At 39.6% G+C, this 23,622-nt stretch overlaps 1 protein-coding gene across 4 annotated transcripts in view; it reads left to right on the forward strand.

The window, feature by feature from the left end:
- ELOVL6 (ELOVL fatty acid elongase 6) overlaps window positions 1-23,622 on the forward strand; it is a 139,066-nt gene that overhangs the window by 86,989 nt on the left and 28,455 nt on the right. For all 4 annotated transcript variants that reach the window (XM_042251140.2, XM_042251139.2, XM_004009618.6 and 1 more), the window contains one exon: window positions 1,761-1,892. In XM_042251140.2, coding sequence (XP_042107074.1) covers window positions 1,761-1,892 — 132 coding nt within the window. The remainder of the gene's footprint in view (window positions 1-1,760; window positions 1,893-23,622) is intronic.

The raw sequence follows: 23,622 nt of genomic DNA on the forward strand, positions 1-23,622 counted from the left end.
AAGTCAGGAAGGTTGATTCCTCCAGCTCCATTCTTCTTTCTCAAGACTGCTTTGGCCATTTGGGGTCTTTTGTGTTTCCATACGAATTGTGAAATTTTTTGTTCTAATTCTGTGAAAAATGCCATTGGTAATTTGATAGGGATTGCACTGAATCTGCAGATTGCATTTGGTAGTGTAGTCATTTTCACAATATTGATTTTTCCTACCCAAGAACATGGAATATCTCTCCATCTGTTTATGTCATCTTTGATTTCTTTCATCAGTGTCTTACAATTTTCTGCATACAGTTCTTTTGTCTCCTTAGGTAAGTTTATTCCTATATATTTTATTCTTTTTGTTACAGTGGTGAATGGGATTGATTCCTTAATTTTTCTTTCTGATATTTCATTGTTAGTATATAGGGATGCAAGTGATTTCTGTGTATTGATTTTATATCCTGAGACTTTGCTAAATTCGCTGACTAGATCTAGTAATTATTTGATACTATCATTAGGGTTTTCTGTGTATAGTATCTTGTCATCAGCAAACAGTGAGAGCTTTACTTTTTCTTTTCCAATCTGGATTCCTTTTATTTCTTTTTCTTCTCTAATCTGTCAAATCCAAGACACATAATTTCACGCATAAATATGAACTGATAAGAACTTTTAAAATTATGACGGATAACTTTCTGATTTTATTAAAGATTTTTTTAATAAACATCTGTTCAAATAAGGGTCCCCAAAATTTCAACATGTTATATTTAATTATGTCTTTCAAGTTTCTTTTAATATAGAACAGCCCTAGATTTTTATTTCTTACCACTGACATTTTGAAGAAAGAAAGTCAGCTGTCCTACAGAATGTCCTGGGCTTCGCAGCTGGCTCAGTGATAAAGAATCTGCCTGCCAAGATGGAGATGCAGGCTCAGTCCTTGGGTGGGGAAGATCCCCTGGAAAAGGAAATGGCAGTTCACTCCAGTATTGTTGCCTGGGGAATCCCATGGACAGAGGAGCCTGGCAGGCTATTGTCCACAGGGTTTCAAAGAGTTGGACATAATTTAGCAACTAAATAACAACAGAATGTTTCAGTTTGGCTTTATCCCCTATCTTTCCTATAAGCAGGTAGAAAAATCGGATATTTGCCAAGATTCAACCTCAAGGTTTTAGGCCACGGTACTGTAAGAAGTTCTGTGTTCTTCCTATTGCATTGTATGATGTCTGACAATTAGGCTTATTATTAATGATTATACTGACATTTAATACCTGCCTCCCCTGGTGAAGATGTCAGGAATCCAACTTTCAGGAGCCGTAATTCATGTAGTTTGATTTTAGCGTTTTAAATCATGAAGAGTTTCTCAGATCATTTTTTTAGTATCATTAGTCTGTTAGGAAGATGCCATTTTTAAAGGCTTTCTTGTCCTAGGACACAGGTCTGTCATGTAGTTTTTCTATTTCCACCAAAATGATCCTTTTAAATTAATCTATCGAAATTGTCCAACAAACTCTGAAAATCAGTTCTCTTGGTAAAAATGTTTCTCTTTGTACCTCAGTACCATGTGGATGAAATGTTTAGAGTTACAGAGCCCCCAAAGAAAATACATCTATCCTGACATGAGTTAACCTGGATGGCCGACTTTATCAGGGGAGGAGTCACTAGCCACCATGTTGCCAAATGGACTCACATTTCTCTCTTCGGGGAACGGGGTACATTCCCAAGGGTATATTTTCAGTGCTGCTTAAAGACCTTTATTTCATAAGATTTTGTTTTTCTGTTTGTTCCCAGGAAGAAATCTTTCCTGTTTTCCGCTCTGTATGCTGCCTTTGTCTTCGGCGGTCGGCACCTAATGAACAAGCGGGCGAAGTTTGAACTGAGGAAGCCTCTAGTGCTCTGGTCTCTGACCCTTGCAGTCTTCAGGTAGGCTGTGTTTTTTTTTTGTTTGCTTGTTTTTCCTTTTCCAAATAAAATCCATCTATTGCATCAGATTAGCTGAAAGACACCCACGTTTAATCCTGCATCTCATATTTTTTATCATTAAGGATGTAAAATAGCACCACAGCCCGAGGGAAAGGCTTTATGCAGCCAAGCTTGCCATGCTCTCTTCATTTTGAGAACCCTCAGGCCACCTCCTCTCTTGTCCAAAGTGTTCGTGCAGTAACTCAGTTTATGTCTTAGGACTAGAAGCGGTACATGAGTTCCATTCTTTGGTGTATAAATATAGATGTAGGGGTAAATGGAAAGCTGCAGCAATAAACTGTGGAAGTGTACGGTAGTGTTCAGATGGGGTGGGCATACTCTTACGGACTGGTACATAGTCAAAAATGGTTTTCGGGCATTTGATGAGACACTGGACCAGAGAATGCTTCTGTCCCATATCCCCAAAGCATCCTCCACCTGAACTGACTGACAGGCATATGCTTATGCATTCAGGTCTTACTTTGCATCAGACAAAACTCGTCATAGAGACTGGTCAGGATCAGGTCTGATCTCTCCAGGAGTATCTGCCAGCCAACATGCAGACACACTCCTGGAACCCTGAAGGAGCATGTCTAGCTTTGTACTATTTGGTGATTTGACAATCATAAGATGAATTAACACACAGCTGGTATCCAGACAGGCGCCAGCACTTACCTACAGTGCTAACAAAGGCACCTATTCCTTTTGTGTTTTGCTTGTCAGAACCAGCACATTGATAACTGGCCTTGGGGGCGGGTAGGGAAGCAGATATAAATATGCTACAGAATAAAAACCTATTCTTTCTAGTTTATAGGAGTATTTCTACTTTTCTTGCATTGCATATTAACAGTTCTACTTCTTCTGTGGTTCGGTGGTAAAGAATCTGCCTGCAATGCAGGAGCCGCAGTAGACACTGGCTTCGATCCCTGGGTTGGGAAGCTCCCCTGGAGGAGGGCATGGCAACCCACTGCAGTATTCTTGCCTGGAGAATTCCATGGACAGAGGAGCCTCGTGGGCTATAATCCATGGGGGTCACAAAGAGTCGGACATGACTGAAGTGACTTAGCATGCACCACTAATGAGAAACGCATGGAATCATTAAAAGCCTCATTAGTCACTTAAGGCTTTTTAAAGATGATCAGGCAGGAAGAGAATTTTCACAAACTCTGATCTGTACATTTCCGTCAAGCTGGCTCCCTGCATCTAAAACACTGATGTGCTTGCTACTGCAGGCGCTCTTTATTTTGGTGCATTTCATAAGGCATGTGAGATACTTGTGATTTGAACCTATCACTAAAGACTCCTTCCATTTCATATGTATCAAGTCCTAATTCTCTAATACAAAGCAGCATTTTAATTTTTATTATTATTTACATTGAAGGTTCACAAAGTCTGCCTTACCTTAAGTACTTTGATATTTGAGGGGAAATTTATCTTGATGATGCCTTTCAGCATTTTGCAGATCTTTCAGCATCCCCTGAACCTTTATTTTCTGTTTTTTAACCGTAGCACATATAAGAGGGAAGAAGAAAGTCCAGGGACCCCCACACACCTGTTCTCCTGCTTAAACAGTTATCAACACTGTTTCGTCCGTGTTCCCACTAACTTCTCCCATGACCCAAATTATTGGGAACTATTACAGACTCAACTATTTCTGAATGAAATGATACCATTTCTAAAAGTTAAGTAGTCTTACTAGACTGGTCAGTGTCATTATCTCACCTAAATTAGTAATAATTCTTTCTTATTGAGTGTTCCATTTTCTCCAGTTGTTTCAAATTTTTTTTTTTTTTGTACAATTTATTTTCAAGAATTTTGACCCAAAGGACTTATACACACTGCTGCTGCTGCTAAGTCGCTTCAGTCGTGTCGACTCTGTACGACCCCATAGACGGCAGCCCACCAGGCTCCCCTGTCCCTGGGATTCTCTGTATATAAAATAGTCAACTGGTAAGGACCTAAAAAAAAGTAAAGAATCCTTACCCAAATGGGTCCACACTTTCCCATTGGTTGATTTAACTTAGAGGTTTTGTCTTTCCTTCCACTTCCAATCCATTCTTTGGATAATCCAGATTGTTTCTCTTTTAGAGTTTCCCCCAGACAAGATGTTACTGATTATATTCTTCTGAAACCCTGTATTATTTGTTAGTCAACAGAGCTAGAAATTTTTATATTTAGATTTGATAGGACTTCTTATAAGAAGTTAGTGAAACAAAAGCAAGGATAAATACTTGATTCTTTACTCATATTTAGCAGTTTCAAAAAAATTAATTTGATTACTTAGCATGTGAATAATAATGGGTGTTTTTAAGTATCATTATGAACTTACAGAATTACGCTTTTTTACATGTCAGTGAGTGTGAGGTGAATTTGGATATGATGTATTACAATCCAATGCTATTATTCTTTTTGATGCTAAGTTAACCCATGTTTGGCCAGAGGGAGTTTCTTCAGATTAGCTCCTGAATCCTTTCCCCATCCTGAGTAGTGCTTATAGCTTGATTTTGTGTATGTGTGTGTATGTGATTGGGGGAGGGGGTGGGGATGACAAGCTGTCCCAGGCCAAGCATGTTGCATATCCTTGTCCAGAACTGAAATCAGTCATTTCTCAAAAGATCCCAGCTTCCTTTGGGAGAAGTAGTATTTAGAAATAACTCTAAGTACCAGGGGTGGTTGTTGTCACTAAGTTCTTATTTTTAGGCCTCTAAGAGAGCAGAAAAAAAATTATTCGTTATTTTGAAAGAATGTATCCAGAGTTAGTATTCATACTTCTGATTCATATTTATGACTAGAGAGTTTTTACTTAATAGATTTCTCTTTCCTCCTATGCCAAAACCCAAGTTCCCAAGCTCAGTACTTACTTACACACACCATAGAACATACGCAATAGTCATTAACACTACCATCTTTTTTAGATGGACAAGTTCCTGTTTCATCTTCAATTTCCTTAGTTCTATTGGTTACTTTACTTTCTTCAGAGCCATGTTTCGTATAAAACTGTAAAAGCTGGAACTACTGAAAGGTGTCCAAGCATGGACTGTCTTGGGTCTTATAAAAATTGATCATAATATTCTAATCATTTATTTGGAAACATTATAATGGAATTCTGTGGTTGTATTAATTGAACATGGTCCCATGTTAGGAAGAGTATATTAAGGTTTCTCTGTGCTTAATTCTGATCAACAGTGCATTGAATGAAAAGGCTTAATACAGAACGAATTTTTTAATGGAATGTTTATGTAAATTTTACTCCTAGACATAAAACACATGTTGTTCATTAATACATTTAAGTATTTGTAAAAATATCTAAAAAGATAATAGAAGAAAACATACTCAATTCTTGTTACATCTATGGTAAGGGAGAGGAGACAGGTTTTTTTTTTTAATGCCCACTATTTACTGTAAAATAAGCAGAAAAAAAATTCAGAGCTTATAGAGGTTGGTTCTAGTGGACCAGTAATGTAGAGCAAAAAGGATTTAAATTTTTTGTGATGCCTTATCTTCTTATTCAAAAGAAATGAAACAAGCATCATGTTGACAGCTCAGTTCTGGATATTGGGCATTTATTATTCTTTGTGCTTTACTGCACTTACAGCATTTCCTAAAATATACGTACATGCATACACAATCTCATACACAGCTTAGAGAATCTCAAGTGATATTTGCTCTTTCTTTTAGAATCTAAATAGCTTTTGAATGAAATTGACATAAAGCATCAAAAATTTATATAAAGCATCAAAAAAATAATACAAACAGATGTTTTGATGAGTATTAATAAAAATTCTCCTATCTAGGTCATATATTAATAACTTCATTATTATAAGAATATGTTTGTAGACGATTATGACTTATTTTACTATAATTCACAAATTTTCAAATTCACCTATAAATGGTGTTTAATATATAAGTATATAAAGTCCTTACACAAGAGATTCCTGCATGAACTGGCATGCAATTGTGTAGGACCCTTAAGAGCCACTGCTTACCACTAATAGGATATCATGGATTTGGAAAAAAGAGGAGAGAGAACCTAACTTTTCTGTTAGAGGAAATAGAAATGAGGGAGAGGAAGAGTAAGATTTTGCTTCTGGAAAATCACTGAAAAGAATTTTTAATGTATGCTGCTGCTGCTAAGTCGCTTCAGTCGTGTCCAATTCTGTGCGACCCCATAGACGGCAGCCCACCAGGCTCCCCCATCCCTGGGATTCTCCAGGCAAGAACACTGGAGCGTGTTGCCATTTCCTTCTCCAGTGCATGAAAGTGAAAAGTGAAAGTCAAGTTGCTCAGTCGTGTCCGACTCTTCATGATCCCATGGACTGCAGCCCACCAGGCTCCTCCATCCATGGGATTTTCCAAGCAAGAGTACTGGAGTGGGGTGCCATTGCCTATATTACTGCTTAAAACGAATGTCTTTTCCCCAGTTTTTCAAGCTTGCCTGTTAGCTCCTTTACAGTAACTAGAGACCCAACTTAGACTTATTTCCGGATACCCCAAGCTGTGTTTACTCATGAAATGAGACAACTGGGTGGAAATTAAATCAGATATGTAGGCTTCCTAAGCAAAAAGAAACCCCTCTCTTACTGCTCTGTTTCAGAAGGAGGGAGGGGGTGTTATATGATTTCGTGAGCATTACCTGTAGCGTGTTTTCTTTCTTTATCTTTGTATTTTGACTGAATATAACAGCAGTTTTCATATAGGTCAAATACATTGTAATTTATTGAAGGCTGTCACAAGTTTTGACGGAGTAGATAGGATATGATCAAGTGAGGTTTTTCCCAGTTCCACCATGGATTTATTTCATTGAAAAATGACTTCTCTGGGGTTTTCTTAACAATTTCTTCCCATTTACCTCAAGCCATGCCTCCCCTTTTAGACCCAAGCCATCAGCTTCTGTGTCGGTCTTTACGGATAAGATTAGGACATAGCAGCCTACAACCCAAGGACAAGCATTTTCTTATTTGATGAGACAATTCCAGGTGGCATTTGGCCCTAGATATTTGGATATTTCCTTAGGGTAATACTGAAAAAAAATTCTGGTAATTTGAACTAGTAAATCCTGAGATTATTGTTTATGGCAGACAGCCTCAAGCCCTACAAGGTGCCAGCCACCCATTCTTCCTGAGTCACTAAATCATGTTGCTATGGCATCTCAGCGGGGTCACTTCTGTTGATTTGTAAAAGACTTTCTATGTACTGATTTAATAACTTCAGATCCTTCTAGATTGGGCGCAGATGTGCTTGCTTCTGATTCAAGCAGCCTTCACCAGGTCGGTGTCTGGCAGAGCTTTCTTCTCACTGGCAGAATAAGGAGCCTTCTAGGTCTCTGACCCAGAGCAGATCAAAGGACAGGTGTCTAGTCAGTGCACATTAGAAGAAGTTAATTACTTTGTGCAGCACATTTGTAGATGCCAGTATCACACCTACTTCAAATTTGCTTATTCCTGTCTCCTGGTGACTCACTCTGGCGTCAATTGCTTTAGGCTTTATTTGTTCAAAGCCAGATACACTCACTTTACAGTTGGACTTTTTGCCATGTTATTATCCAGCGATTTTTCTCTGTTGAAACTCATATTTATTTCCTGGCCTTATTTTTATTTTGTCATTGAATTTTATCTTCGGCTTAGGTATAAAATATATTCAAAGTGAATAGAAAATTACTCTTTTTCTTTAGTAAGAGTTCCATGAACAAAGGGCTTATATATACCATAGGGCACATTCAGAAAAGTGTGTTTAACAGAGCAAAGATGCATATGAATGATATATGATCAAATCCACTTGTGGTTTTATTCACCCATCAGTATTTAATATTGGAAGAATTATTGGCAACTGCCTTATTTTTAAAGAAACAGATATATAATAAAACTAACTGAAACTGTTCAGATGAGAAAAATATGACATTTTAAAAACTCATATTGAAGGAGTTAAGTACATCATTGGCCTATAAAGTGATGAAACATTGAAAATAACACATTTCAGAACTGAATTTATACTCACGCGCCTTGTATCTAGTGCTTTGTTTTGGTTTCCAGAAGCGGTCCTTCTTAATCCACAGAGAACATTACAGACAATGATTACAGTGATATTAATATTATGAAGGAAATGAATCATAAATTATAAATGTCATAGGGAAAAGCTCCTAGTTTTTCAACAACAGGTTATAAACTTCACATTTTTTAAGACACCATCAAAAGGCCAAATGTAACAAAGCAGAAGGTATTTCTAGAAAGCATATACTAAGTAGCAAAAAAAGGCAAGCTGATGAATAATTGTGGTAATGTGATACCTTTTGTAAAAAGTTTAATAACCCATAAATTTACACTACATTGTATTTATTAATATGGCAGTGGCACCCCACTCCAGTACTCTTGCCTGGAAAATCCCATGGACGGAGGAGCCTGGTGGGCTGCAGTCCATGGGGTCGCTAAGAGTCAGATACAACTGAGCAACTTGACTTTGACTTTTCACTTTCATGCATTGGAGAAGGAAATGGCAACCCACTCCAGTGTTCTTGCCTGGAGAATCCCAGGGACAGGGGAGCCTGGTGGGCTGCTGCCTATGAGGCCGCACAGAGTCGGACATGACTGAAGTGACTTAGCAGCAGCAGTGTAGTAAAACATAAAAACAACATTTCAAAAGTTCAAGCTAGTGATTCTTTCTGGGGATGCAGGGAGCCCAGTAAGATCAGAGAGGGTCTGACGGAGGCTTGCCCTGATTTTGTATGACCTTGTTATTATGAAAAAGTTAAATTAAAAAAATAACTGTTCGATACAAGTATGGATAGCAAATTTTTTTAAGTTGAAAGCAAATAATGAAAAGAAGTCAGTTGATTAAAGGAAAGCTAGCAATGGCAGCTCACTCTAGTACTCTTGCCTGGCAAATCCCGTGGACGGAGGAGCCTGATGGGCTGCAGTCCATGGGGTCGCTAGGAGTCAGACACGACTGAGCGACTTCACTTTCACTTTTCACTTTCATGCACTGGAGAAGGAAATGGCAACCCACTCCCGTGTTCTTGCCTGCAGAATCCCAGGGATAGGGGAGCCTGGTGGGCTGCCATCACCTATGGGGTCGCACAGAGTCGACACGACTGAAGCAAGTTAGCAGCAGCAGCAATTGTAGTCACTTATAAGATTCTGGCAAAATGCTGGTGTACATTAAATAGAGCAAGTTTATATCAAAACACAAACTTTGTGTCCTGTTGATCCAAACATGCACCACAATAATGGCAGATTTATAGTTAGAATTAAGAATTTTTTTTTATATGTTGTTGTTGTTCAGTTGCTAAGTTGTGTCCGATCCTTGTGACCCCATGGACTGCAGCACTCCCGGCTTCCCTGTCCTTCGCTATCTCCTGGAATGAGCTCAAACTCATGTCCACTGAGTCAGTGATGCCATCCAACCATCTCATCCTCTGTTGTCCCTTTCTTATCCTCCTTTCTATCTTTCCTGGTATCAGAGTCTTTTCCAATGAGTCAGCTCTTCACACCAGGTAGCCAAAGTATTGGAGCTTCAGCTTCAGCATCAGTCCTTCCGTTGAATATTCAGGGCTCAGTTGTGTCCGACTCTTTGCAGCCCCATGGACTGGGGCTTGCCAGGCTCTTCCGTCCATGGAATTCTCCAGGCAAGAATACTGGAGCGGGTTGCCATTTCCTTCTCCAGGAGATCTTCCTGACCCAGGGATTGAACCCAGGTCTCCTGCATTGCAGGCAGACTCTTTACTGTGTAAGCCACCAGGGAAGCTGCTTTATATATACATTCTTTGTTTGGCTGCTCTGGGTCTTCACTGCTGCGCTTCATTGCTGCTGTTTTCTCTAGGTGCGGCGCATGGGCTTCTCATTGCGGTAGCTTCTCTTGTTACTGAGCACAGGCTCTAGGCCCTCAGGCTTCAGTAGTTGCAGCCTGCGGGCTCAGTGGCTGTGTGGTATGAGGAATCTTCCCAGACCAGGGATCGAAGCTGTGTCCTCTGTTTTGGCAGGCAGGTTCTGATCCACTGTACCACCGCAAAGTCCAAATTAAGTACTTTTTTGGTTTTCTATTTTCTGAAAGTGACCCTGAGCTCAGTGTGTATGTGTAGCTGGAAGGATAACTTGGGGACCTTTCTTCTGGTTGTTTTCTTGTGACACTAGTTGAGTCACTTTTGACTCATTGAAAAACCAAGAGCTCTACTAAAAAGAAATGGCAACTCTCCATCCTTTAAAGTGAAGTGGGACCGGTACACTAAAATCCATACATCCTGGTTTTGCTCAGGGCAACCTTAGTTTTATACCCATTGTCTCAGCATTAATAGCTCCCCTTTCACGCTCAACAGTGACTCACTTTGAATGGTAAAAGATAATGGTTAATCTAGTTACAACCCACTGAGGAAGTGAGTTGGCTTAATAAAACAGAAAAAGGGGAAATTCCAACTATCATTTGCCAAGTTGCCCCAACAGATCTTTTAGAATTTCTCTCCTCTCTGAAACTTGCTCTTCTGTCCATAATATTCCCAAACATTTAACATATTGTCACTCAAAAGTATTCGAACCAGATGTCTTTTTGATAGCCCTTTAAAATTTTTCAAAATTTGTCACTATTTTCCTAGTGAACATCTTTAGGTCATTCAAAAATAAAAGCTCAACTAGTCACTGAATTGTAAAGTGAAGTGTTACTCACTCTGCTGCTGCTGCTAAGTCGCTCAGTCGTGTCCGACTCTTCGCGACCCAGTGGACTGCAGCCCACCAGGCTCCTCTATCCGTGGGATTCTCCAGGCAAGAGTACTGGAGTGGGCTGCCATTGCCTTCTCCAGTTAGTCACTCAGTCATGTCCAACTCTTTGCAACTCCACGGACTGTAGCCCACCAGGCTCCTCTGTCCATGGAATTCTCCAGGCAAGAAGACTGGAGTGGGTTGCCATTTCCTTCTCCAGGGGATCTTCCTGGCCCATGAATCAAGCGTGGGTCTCCCGCATAGTGGGCAGATTCTTGACAGTCTAAGCCATCTAAGTGAATGCTGGAGACCATGTCACTTCTTGGGAAGATGAAGCCGGTTTGAGACCTGTGGTCAAATAACCCAGTGGAGTGTGGGTTTCATTTTTCAGCTCATGAGTTTGGTGCCAGGTAGCTGTATTTGTTCAAAACAAGACAGCCGTACTCATACAGGTAATTCTAAAGGATGAGGTAATGAAGCTATGCAATAGAAGGAACGATGAACTGGACTAATCTAGATTTTACTGATCTAGCTCATCTTTTATGGATTTTAAAATCTTATCTAATACGCTCTCTCAGGGCAACCTGAGAGGCAGGAAGTTCTGATAAGATGGGTAAATTCAACACAGTTGTTCTGAGTATGATTCTTATTTCTCCCTTTGCCTTGCACTATGCTAACCCACCCCCCGCCACCCCTCAAAAAAGATGAGCACTAAAGGAGAGAAATAAATCCAGAGTGAAATAGAACCTCAACCCAAGTAAATCTGCTCTCATTGCTACTGAGAGGCTTTTAAAGGTATCAATATGCCTTCCCCAACCAAGGGTCACTTCCTATCTCAACACTCTGGAGTTTGGGGTCAAACTGCCTTCAATACTCCCTGAGTTGATTCTGGGGGCACCTAAGGACCTTTCTATACTGTGACTGGGAGATGATATGCCATGTACATGACAAGGTTATGGCCAAAACCCAGGGAGACTGAAAGATCTGGAGAAAAATCTCTTTGGAAAAAAATCATCATAAGGCGATATTATTTAAAAATACTCTGATACACCTGGTCATAAAGCTATAAATCACTAGTCAGTTGCATCGTATGATAATCTACTGTTGCAATAAAAAGATATTTCTGGATTGAATAGCAGGAAGTATCGTCCATCTGTAGCTCTTCTCCCTGTTTAATGGTTCCCATGGGTCATATAACTGCTCCAACCCCACCCCTGTGCCCTAATATTGTTACTGATGTAAAGCTAAGTCCACCACAGAAGGAACAGCTAGAACCAACAATACTGATTTGGTTTGGCTTGTTTGTTTTTAAAGGCTGTATTTAAAGACTCACCAATTGCTGGATTCTGAATATCCAGTGTCCTTAGCATCCAAAAACAACTCTGAGTTATAAAATTCTTCTCAAATATGCTGAGTAGCTGTCTCATCTCCATTTCCATGCTGGAATCTCTGGTCTGGCCTTCATCACTTCACATCTTAGTACTACAAACCACCAGTTCCTGTTTCCCAAATGTTTCCTCCATCAAAGCTACTCTACATATCTTACTTATTTCCCTGCTTAAGCATTAATTGAAATGCCTTTGCCTTTAGGTTGACACTTCAACCTGCCCATCAAAAATTAGTCTTTCTTTGATGGATCTTTCACCACTGCCCTATACAAGCTTTCCATTCAAGCCAACTTGCCTCATCATTGCCCCCCAAAATGCATACTTTTGCCCATGCTCATTTCATATCTCTGAACCCAATATCCCTCCTCTTTCTCCATTCATCCTCCATTCCCCCGCCCCCCTCCCTTTTAAGTCTTATCCATTTTAGAGTGTCTTCTCTGTAAAGGATTCTCTGATCATCTCAGCCCATATCTCAGCTTCTATCGACCTTGTTGCTAATGGTCAGTTAGCCAGGCTATATGCGACCTTATCTGTGTACCACTGAGGGGCCGTGTGAGTTCCTTGGGGCCAGAATTGTGTCCAGTTGTTCCTGGAACACCCTGGCATGCACACAATTTCTGAATTAATAAAAATCTCACACTTAGCCACTTCTCCAGTCATGTGTAAGCAATGTTTTTATTCATTGCACTTGTCCATCCTTTATATTTCTTGTATCAACTGCCGCAGACAGACCGCAGTCCAGTCTTCCTTTGGTATCATCAGGCTTCACCTGTGAAAGTACAGATGTGCTTCAAGAAATCCAGGGTTGATGTCCTGGAGCTGGAGGTATCTTGCAGAGGCCTGTAGAGTGGTGCACAGAAATGCCTTTGTTCCTGTGACCTCTCCTCCTCTCCCATCCCTCAGGCCAGAGTGGCAGCTCCCTTCTTCCTCAAACCTATTAACAAGGCTGCTGCCTCAGGGCTCTCGACTGGAACATTCATTGCCCATTATTCAAATAGCCTGTCCTTTGCCTCCTTCAGACCTTGGCTCAAATCTCACCTTCCCACCTCCCTGTCTAAAATCACACAAACACCCACCCTCGCTCCTCACTGTCCTGATTCCCTTTTCTCCTTGACACGGATCACCTTCCAGCCACTGTGTGTGTTGCTAATCTTGCTCATTCCGGTCTGTAATTCAACTCTGAGTTCCATGAGGGGAAGGATTTTGTCTGATTTTTTTTTTTTTTTGCTGTGTCTCTAGTGTCCACCTAGGCATTGAAAAAAATAGCTTTTCAAAATGAAAAAAGGAAATGAAAAGAGATTTATGAATAGTTGTAAATTTCCTTGCCTTTTTTGAAAAGTCTTCTTTCCAAAGAGGGAAATAGGGTATTTTATATGCTTTTCCCTTGACTCCAGGAACAATATGGATTTTCCAGTATTCCTGGGAAAAGAGTAATTAGATTGCTTAACTAAATGCTTAATATTTTGCTTTAAAAAAAATTAAGATGTCCATTATAGGGGAGGATTCAGAGCTGCTGTAAGAGGCACTTTCTGAGGTAGCCCAGGAGAGCAAACATCACCCTGCTTTGCAGGGGGAATCTGGGCTCTCAGCAGAGCCCTGGTCTCTTTCTTGGGGATGGCATGGACCTGCAGGTCACTCTGCTGCTCCAGATTAAGGGAAAAATCAACTCATAGTGTCACAATCTGGTCCAAATAGGAGAAAAGTGTATAGTTTGTTGTAAATGTAAATTATGAGAGGACCTAGACTGTCCCCAGTGTGTGCATGAAGGGAGCTGCAGGTTAATGAGTCCAGGCGGCTGTGGCCTCCTGCTCCCAGAACTACAGTCTGCCTGCCAACCTTTGCTTCTTTACAGCTGGAAGTGGGATCCAGTAGTCATTGCTTTATTAAATGATTTTTTATAGTTATAAGAGTGAGAATTCGCTGTTCATAAAACTGGTAACTGCGGAAAAGCACAAACACAAAACTTTGCCTTTCAGAAATCCATGTATATTTGCTATTAATATTTTGGTGCATGCCCTCTCAATAATGTTAAGCTTGAGATTCTTTCCTCATAATTTTAATTTTGTGTAATCCAGTTAATAAATTTGAGTCTGGATGAAAATAGGACTTCAGTAATATGTTTGTATTACAGGATGCTAGAACAATGTAAAACAGTGACACATAGGGCATTTAAATCATTTTACCAAAAGGAATTAGTATTTAAATAGCTAGAATAACAGCTTTTCTGAAACTTGTGTGAGAAATAACATGAGTGTTCTTGAAGAGATTTCACAGTCATTTAGGATATAAGTGTTATAATTCTGAACCATTTGTTAAGGATTATTTTGAGTCAAAGCTGAGTTAAGGATTACTTTGCTTATAAATTTGCAGTATTACCTCACAAATTCTTAAAGAATCCTTGTTTAGCAGGGTTTAAAAAATATATGATATTGAACAAAAAATTGAATCCTCAAAACTCTTCAGACCTAACTGTTCATAAAATCCCCTAACTGCATAACCTAGAGTGCCTCAGGTGATGTGACATCCTTATCAAGATGAAGCAACTAGAATCACCGCAATTGTAGACTGGCTGAAGGAAGCAAAATGAGTAACATGGAAAAGAACTAGAAGCTTGTTCTGGAAAGGCCTGTTTGCACAGAATTAACTGAAATATGGAGAGAGAAAACCCTTCTTCTCAAGGTCCACATGTCCTCAGAGCATGAGTGTGAGTAGAGAGTGAACTACAGGCAGGACATGAGATGAGGGTTCAGGAAAGAAACACTGATAACTCACGCTAGGGTTGACCACAGCTGTCAGAATCAATGGAAATATGAAACAGTTCTCGCAGGAAACTTCTGACCGCCATCTTCAAAGTATCAGCAGTCCTTTCATGAGAGCTATTTTTATTTTCTGTATTTCAGCCAAGAACTCCACATAGTAACTGCTCATCTATTTTTGATGATGCTGTAAAATTGACAGGCTGCGCACATCCCACTTGATTTTACCAGTTTTCTCCCTGGTAACTAACGTGTCTTGTAGTCCCTGCTACCAACAGATGGGTTATTTTAATTGATTGCTGGTTCTTCTTGGAAGCTGATTCCTGCCGTTTGTCTTACCAACTCTTGAGTGAAAATTGATGGGGGCTGTTGGATGCCTTCTCATCACTTAGGACTGGATGGTTGTTTGTGGTGGAGGCTGTGGTACCCCAGCAGTCCTCACTGTATTCATTGCAATCCACTATTTCCTTTATAGTTTTCAGAGCCCTGGGGTTTAGTAACAAATTGATATGACCCAAATGGTTGATTTGGAGCATAATACTTCATAGCTCTCATGCTGCATTTTCCTAACAGCATGATTTTCTTTTATTCTTTTTTATTTCATTATTAACAGTACCATGGTGGACAGTCAGGTGGCTTTTTGTTTTCTTTTGTTCTGAGAAGCAGATGAGCAGCATGATTACAGTAGCTGGAGAAAACTGTCCATTGATTCTAGGTATATATGTGTTAACCCACAGCAGAAATTGTCAGTACAGCTTAGAGAATTGCCTATCACTTGAAGAAATTATGAATCATCAGCTATTCAGTGTTCTCTTATGCAGGAGGCAGGGATTCGGGTTCTCTGAAAGGGTTTAGCTTTAAAATATAGTTTATAGTGACTTGGTGAAAAAAAAAATTTCAAAAAGATCCAGGTCAAAGACACAGAGATCAGGAAAGAAGTACTGAGGAAGGAAAATAAAAATTTTGCCTTTAAAAAGAATATAATTAAAACTCTTAAAAAAAGAAAGAAAAACCCTGTAGAATTTTTCCAATTTTGAATGGACAGCCTGGCCCAGCAGGTTGCATCTAAACCTCTCAAGATGTTCTTACCACCACTTGCATTCTTGCTGAGACCAAACCCATCTTTTGTCACACGGAGCAGTGAGGGAATTGCACTTGGGCATGCACTAATCCGCTGATTGACACCTCTAGGATGTAAATGTATGACATTTCCTGCACTCCTTCAGGACTTCTCCTTAAATGCATTGAGGAGAATGAGGTTAAAGTTTGAAGTCATTAAAAGTTAAAGCAAATACCCATTTTCCTGCCTTGTGAATTTCTTTCTTTTTTTTTTGTTTTTTTTAGGACCGATGCTTATCTATTTATATTTTTGCCACTTTATTTCTTTAATTGAAGGATAATTGCTTTAGAGAATTTTGTGGTTTTCTGTCAAACGTCAACAAGACTCAGCCATAGGTACACCTATGCCCACTTTTTTTTTTTAAGTTAACATTTCTTTAATAGCCATGATCTCTGGTATATGGGATTTTAGTTCACCAGCCAGGGAACTGACTTTCACAGCTGCCTTGAGGTATATGTTTTCTCCTTTTACAAGTGAGGAAACTGAATCTCAGAGAGGTTTAAGTAATCTTCCCATGCTTACTGTTAGGCAATAAGCCTAAAGCCTATTATGTTTTACAAAGGAAATTGCTGCAAAGAACCGACTGCCCTTTGGGGTAAATTACTGCTCTCTTCCTCCTCATAGTCCTAGTCATCATCACGGCTGTGCTCTTCTGCAGCCCACGGCCCTTTGGGTAGGAGCACTACACTGGTAATTTTATGACTTGCTGTCCTGATGCAATACCACATCAGAACAAGGAGCAGCTCTGAGGAGGAAATATGGCTCATCTGATGACAAGTTCTCATTGGGCAAGAATCCCATATAGTCCACAATGTTAGCACCCAATGCCTGCATCTAAAATTTTTTTTTAAAGGCACGTGATCTGTTAGTGATTTCAATTATTGAGAAATACAGAGATGCAGTGTTGATCCGTTTGTGAGACTGCCGGTAGAAATGGACACCAGGTGTGTAGGCAGCCTAGTAGAGTTTTATATTCAGCCAAATGCATGTTTTCATACACAGTGTCCATTATTTCTTCATGAGGAAAAGACTGAACATCTATTTCTTCATGAGGAAAAGGCTGAACTGTTAATTTTGATTTTTTAAAAAACACTATCGTAAATATGTGATTATCACTTGAAATATTTATCAAAGTAGCATCTGCCAGAAAGGGGAAAAAATAAAATAACACCCCCCCCCCCAAAAAAAAAGACTTTTTTTTTTTTTTTTTTAAAGGAAACAGAAATCTGTTATGAAAGTTCTGGCTAAGTTAAATACTAGAGTCTCTACATTAAAACACCAGTATACCCAAGTAAGTCCTGCTTTCACTTACTCTTGCTGCACTCAGCATTTGGATAGAAAATAATATTTGTTCTCATGAAATATACAAGCCATAAAACCCTGATGTTGGCTTCGGTGAAAACAAACTCCATGTTTAGTTCCACTGAAGGCTTTGAGGAGAAATGACCAAAGGTTGTGTAAGCTTCTGTACCACTGTCTCATGTTTCCTTGAAACTTCTGGGCAGAACCCTATGAGATGTCCTATAAATCCTAAATAGACTTATAATTTAAAATGTTTTTAAAATAAATAAAACCATATTTTTTTTAATCTTTATTCAAAAGGAAAGACTAGAACCAAAGTGACTGATTTTTAAGGACAAAATGAGCACTTTTGACAAAACAAAACTAGTAGAAATCACTTTGATTAAAAGTATTTTGTACCAAAAACCAACCAAAAAACAGGAGCTACTTTAAAAAATTAACTCCTCCTCTAACCCTCCGTAAGTTTTAAATTATTATTTCTTAATGCAGTTTAAGTAGCTACACAGAAAAGGCAAGGCTGAGTATCTCTGCTGTGACTTTAGTGACAGGCACACTAAGAAACTCATTCAAGTATGTTTGCAGCATGAGAAGTGTCAGAGCCAGCTGGGCTTGCAAAACCTTCCGGAAGTCTTTTATTGTTTCCTGTATTGGATCAAGTCCAAAAGTGAGGATAATTACCCTCTAGAACTGCCAAGGTTTCAGGCTATTCAGAAAACCCTGATCTTGTAGTAGGAAAGAAATGTGGGCCAAGGTATAAGAATAGTGACTGGATTTTAAAAAGAATATTTCCAAGGAGCAATTTTCTCAAAAATGGTCCTTTGGCTTTGACTAACAGAATGCCAAGTAGAGAACCATCCAGTCAAAACCACAGGCAATAGAAAGAGAGGAAATCAGACTCATTATCCACTCCTAGGCTCCCCTAATAATCGAAGAGCTGAGAATTTCAACCAGGCTTCATTGGGACTTTTATTTAGGTAATTCATGAAAGCCTTTGCTGGGACAGGGAAACAGAAGTAGATCTCAGTGTTGAATGGGAAATTTTTATTGTCTTGAAAGCTCCTTATTTTCCAAATTTTTTAAAGATTACCCTGATTTAAAGTAAACAGATTCTCCCTTTATTTAGAATAGAGAAGAAATGATAGGTTTTGCTCTAAATTTCCAAACCTAATAACCAGATCAGATGGTATATGCTGGTCACTTTATCTACACTGTTGTATTCATCCTCACAACAGAAAATACTCTCCTAGGGAGGTCAGATTTTCCAGATGAAATGAGTTCTTTGGATATTTCAAATAATTTAGAACTTTCATAATTCAAAAGCATTTTCCCATAGGAATAATTTTAAATACAACAAATATATACCTAAGAGTAACTTTTCATCATATCTAACTTTTGTTTCTTCATTGGAAAGTTCTTAGTTTCTAACACATTTTTCTGTTCTACCACTAACCCCTCCACTTAATGACTACTCAAATAGCATTGTTATAATTTAGCAACAATGATTGTTAAACTGACAGCCCCTGGTAGTCACCAAAATCACCACTAAGACCTCTGAGGTACCTGAACGAAAAAATGGTTCAAAAGATAATGACCAAAGCTCTGGGTATTTCTGTTCCTCATTGATGTGGTGTGCCCATGGGCAACACTGTAAAGGTAGTTTAAATCAGGTCCATCAGCTTTGAAATTATACGATTCTTGAGTGTATTTTAGATGTGGGGGATTCATATTCCTTCAAATTTCACATATTAGGTACATCCTGATTGATATCATATAATACATCAGTATTTCACAATGTCATGATCCAAATCTATGTAAAATGCATCTACGTTGCTATTTTGCTTAGAGTGATGAAATTTACCTTACGGCTTATAGGTGACAGGACCACATTTAGTTGGTCTGACTCAAAAACCCACACTGTCTACTCAATGCCATGCTAGTCACATAACTGAGAAAATCAGAAATAAAAGTCCTCATTCCAGAAAGACTTTGTGAGTAGCTTACATAAGAGGGGGAATATGATCTTACGAGCCAGGGAAGGAGGAGAAACGACTGTTTCTTAAACTGCATCAAAACATCTGGAATGTCTATTAAAAATTCCCAGTTCTGGGTCTTCCTCCAAAGCTAGTAAGTTGGCGCCTCTGGTGGTAGAGCTTGGAAATCTGCATTTTTATTGACCTCCATGGTTTACTGTCATTAAAATTTCTGTGTAATTTCAGGGCTCTTGAGACATCACCCTATCCCCTAACCCGAAATCTAGATAACTCCCCGCTACACACACACACACACACACATAGCCCTACACACACACTGGCAATACAACAGCAGAAGGCTTTCAGAAGATGTTCAGTGTGTGGTGAGCTGCCCTACAGCGGTGACAAACTCGCTGCCAAGGCCAGCACGCTTAATCCTTACTCACGCATTCTTACTGCGCCTCTGCCTTTCTACAGACTTTCTCCAGCACCATGGAGTATTCACTCAGGTGCGTTATATCACAATCAGCTTCCTGGTCGACCAAAAGCCATCTTGGCAGAGCCAGGGGAGGCAAAGCCAGCCGCCCCTCAACAGTGTCTCAGACCTCCACTATGACTTCCTGTGAGGGAAATCTCTCCCTAATTCTGGTTTCTCCACGTAGCCTACCCCCTTCCGCTCAACATGCACACATGATTTGCCAAGTCTTGAGTTCCTATTCCATTATCAGTCTGGATTTTCTCTCTTGCCTGCCACATCTGGCCTCAAACTCAACACTACCTGAACCTGTTTAATGGAAAATGTTCACAGCCAGTCCCTGAACTCAAAATTTCACCATGGGAAATATATTGCAAGGAAATAAAGTCAAACAAGGAGAGGCTTCCTGTATAATGATATTTATGGCGGCATTATTGGCACTTAAATAAGCAATATAGAAAGAAATAAAGAAGGGAGCGGTAAGTTACAGTGCAAACATCCGGTGGAATCATGATGCAGATATTAAATAGGGGGTTCAGGAAAACTGGGTAGATATGGGAAAATTGCTGATGATAAGTTGGAAATGTACTTAGGTAGGCTGCTCTGCTTGGGCACTCTAAGTTCAGCCATGAATGGAAAGTGAACAAGACTGGAAGGTAATAAAAATTATAACCATTGTGTTATGTTTATAGGATCATGATTGGTCTTTTCCTCTGTATTTTCTGAATTTTCTAAAGTCTGTCTGCTGTAATTATTTATCTTTTTAATAAAGCTTATCAAACTTTGCAATCAGGGTGGCCTGATTGTGTCCTATTTACGAGGCTCAGTGGAGGGAGTAAGCTTTGACTGCACCCTCATCAGGCAGCTCTCTGCTCAGGTGACAGCTCCAGTGGGCCTTCCAGCAGCTTCCTCACGCCCTCTGCAGTAGTGCTCCGTTGCACCCCTCTGCTCTGACCTCTAGAAGTCAAAGTGCCCTAGGGCTCATTTAGGTGCTCTGTTCCCCTCTATTTCAGTTCTCTCCCTAAGGGATCTCACCTTATTCAGCCCATGTTTAAATATCAGATGACTCTTATACTGAAGTGTCCAGCCCTGATCTCTTCCCTAAACTACAAACTTCCCTTCATCTAAAGCTACATCTTCACTTAGAAGCACATCTTCACTTAGATGTGCATATGGTAGGCATCTCCTGTCTTATGTCCTTAAACAGAGGTCTGGATTTCCTCTCCGCCCATGCCCCACTATGACTTAATTAACATGCAGATAAGTTCGCTATTAGGTCAAGTCCTCTCTTGCTAAGTACCTGGCATCATTATCCATTCTTGTTCATCAGGCCAGAAATCTTAGTCTTCCTCCTTGTTATCTGGCCCCACTCACAGTGGTCCAGGGCACCCTCTCAGGCATACAGATTTGTCTGCTGCTTTCTGTTCATGTCTGCTGTGACCACCTCTCTCATTTGGAAATAGAAATATAATATCCTTTTAAATGTTCTCCCTGGTGGATTTCTTACATAATGATAAATTATTTAATATTATTCATAATTACACATTAGTCTTCATTATATATGATTATCTATTTTTAAAAAATTTGTTTATTTATCTGGCTGTATCAGGTCTTAGCTGCAACACTCAGGATCTTTGTTAAGTCATGATGGATCTTTTGTGATACAGCTGGGGCCCACGGACTCCCTAGTTGTAGCCTGCGGGCTTAGTTTCTTTGAGACATGTGGGATCTTAGTTAGCCAATCAGGGATTGAACCCGAGTCCCCTGTATTGCAAGGTGGAGTCTTAACCACTGGACCAGCAGGGAAGTCCTTATGATTAGCTATTAATGTTACATTAATTATTGTGGTTGCCTTTGATTGCATTATAGTCTATTCTTCACACAGTGGTCTGAGTGATCATTAAAAATGTATATCAACATTGTGTCACTCCCTTGCTTAAAATCCATCAATGTCTATGCAGTGCAGTTAGAATGAAGTACATTTTATGATGTTCATTGTTAATTTTTAATATTACTATCACTGTGACATATGAAACCCTCAAAGGCCCTACCAGTGCTGGGCCTGTCCACCTGTTGAAGCGCATTTCCCTCCTGCCTCTGTCACCTCCCAGCCTCACACCACAAGCACGCACAGCTCACTCCTGCTCTGCTGTCACCTGTCCCTGTCATGTTCTTCTCCGGGTCTTGGCCAGAGTGGCTCCTTTTCATCAGTTCTCATATCACCTTTTTTTTTTTCTGTAAGCCTTTTTATTTGAGATATTCATATATATTCAGAAAAAATGCACAATAATTAATGTAGAACGCAACAATTTTTCTTTTAACAAAGTGAACTCACTTGTGTAATCCCCACCCCAATCAAAGTATAGAATATTACCAGCACCTCGGAAGCTTCCCTCTGTCCCCCTTTCCAACTGTTATCTCTCCAAAAGTAACTACCAATCTGACTTTGCCTGTATTTGAACTTCACATGAACAGGATCACACAATGTATATCCTTGCGTGTCCAGATTCTTTCATTCATTACATTTGTGAGAATCGTCCATGTTTTGCATGTAGAAGTTGTTGCTTTGCTCTTATTACTCTATAGTACTTCATTTATTCATTTATTTTACTCTGTGGTAGGTTGACATTTGATCTGTACTGTGTAGATATTATGAATAATGCTGTTGTGAACATTTGAATACCTGTCCTTTAGTGTGTACTATGTTGGCATTTCTGCTCAGTTTTTACTTAAGAGAGGAATTGCTCAGTCAGAGGGTTTGGCTTAAATGTTTTCCAAAGAGCTTGTACCAATTTAAGTTCTCACCAACAGCATGTGAAAATTCCAGTTGCTCCCCATTCTCTCCAACCATTGATATTGTCGCTTTCTCTTAGCTTTAGCACTTCTGATGGGAGAATTAGTTGTTTCTTCTTTTGAAATAAACCAGCTGCCCGGATGGATTAAATCTCCAGGAACATTTTTGTTTTTTCCTACTGATGTTGTGTGTTTGTCAGCAGATCATAGGAACTTTCACACCATGAGGAATAACAAGGTAGAAGTATTTTTAAATGAATAAACGTAGGTAGAAACAATCTGATTAAATTTTTGTAAAGCGATATATGTGCGATGATTTTACTTACACTGAGTGCCAGATTCTTGTCTCAGGATTCAAGTAAGGATTATGAACTCTGATATTTCCATGAAACAATACCAATGGGTTCCTTAATCTGAAATTTCTATGAACCTCCTAAAAGGGTTTGTTGATAATGGTTGAGTTCATTATGATTCTATAATGAAGACCATAATGAAGGGAGAGCATTGAAGAAATGATACTTTCAAATTATGGTGCTGGAGAAGACTCTTTCTTGGACAAACCAGTAAATCCTGAAGGAAAACCATCCTGAATATTCACTGGAAGGATTGATGCTGAAGCTCCAATACTTTGGCCACCTGATGCAAACAGCTGACTCATTGGAAAAGACCCTGATGCTGGAAAAGACTGAAGGCAAGAGGAGAAGGGGACGACAGAGGATGAGATGGTTGGAGGGCATCACTGACTCAATGGATATGAGTTTGAGCAAATTTGGGGGGTTAGTGAAGGACAGGGAAGCCTGGCATGCTGCAGTTTGTGGTGTTCCAAAGAATGGGACATGACTTAGCAACTGAACAACAAGAATGAAACAACAACAAGAATGAAAACTTGATACATCCTATAACATATAGTTATATATAGTATGTTATAGAGAAGCGTTCTGATTTCATCCTCCTCCTCTCATGCTTTGTAGCATTCCTATCCCAAGACATTTGTACTGATATTTATTTCTATTTCTTTCTTCCAACCACTCATCACTGATTCTTCACCTTTAGTGAGAAATGCATTCAGTTTATGGCTGCAAGTGCTGAGTCATTTATCAGGCAGTCTCTTAACTCTGGTGTTAATATTGGCTGTGACTGGGCAATTTGAAACCAGTCTGTTGTTCCATGTCTGGTTCTAACTGTTGCTTCTTGACCTGCGTACAG

The sequence above is a fragment of the Ovis aries genome, chromosome 6 (genome assembly GCF_016772045.2).
Source record: "Ovis aries strain OAR_USU_Benz2616 breed Rambouillet chromosome 6, ARS-UI_Ramb_v3.0, whole genome shotgun sequence".
NCBI lineage: Eukaryota > Metazoa > Chordata > Mammalia > Artiodactyla > Bovidae > Ovis > Ovis aries.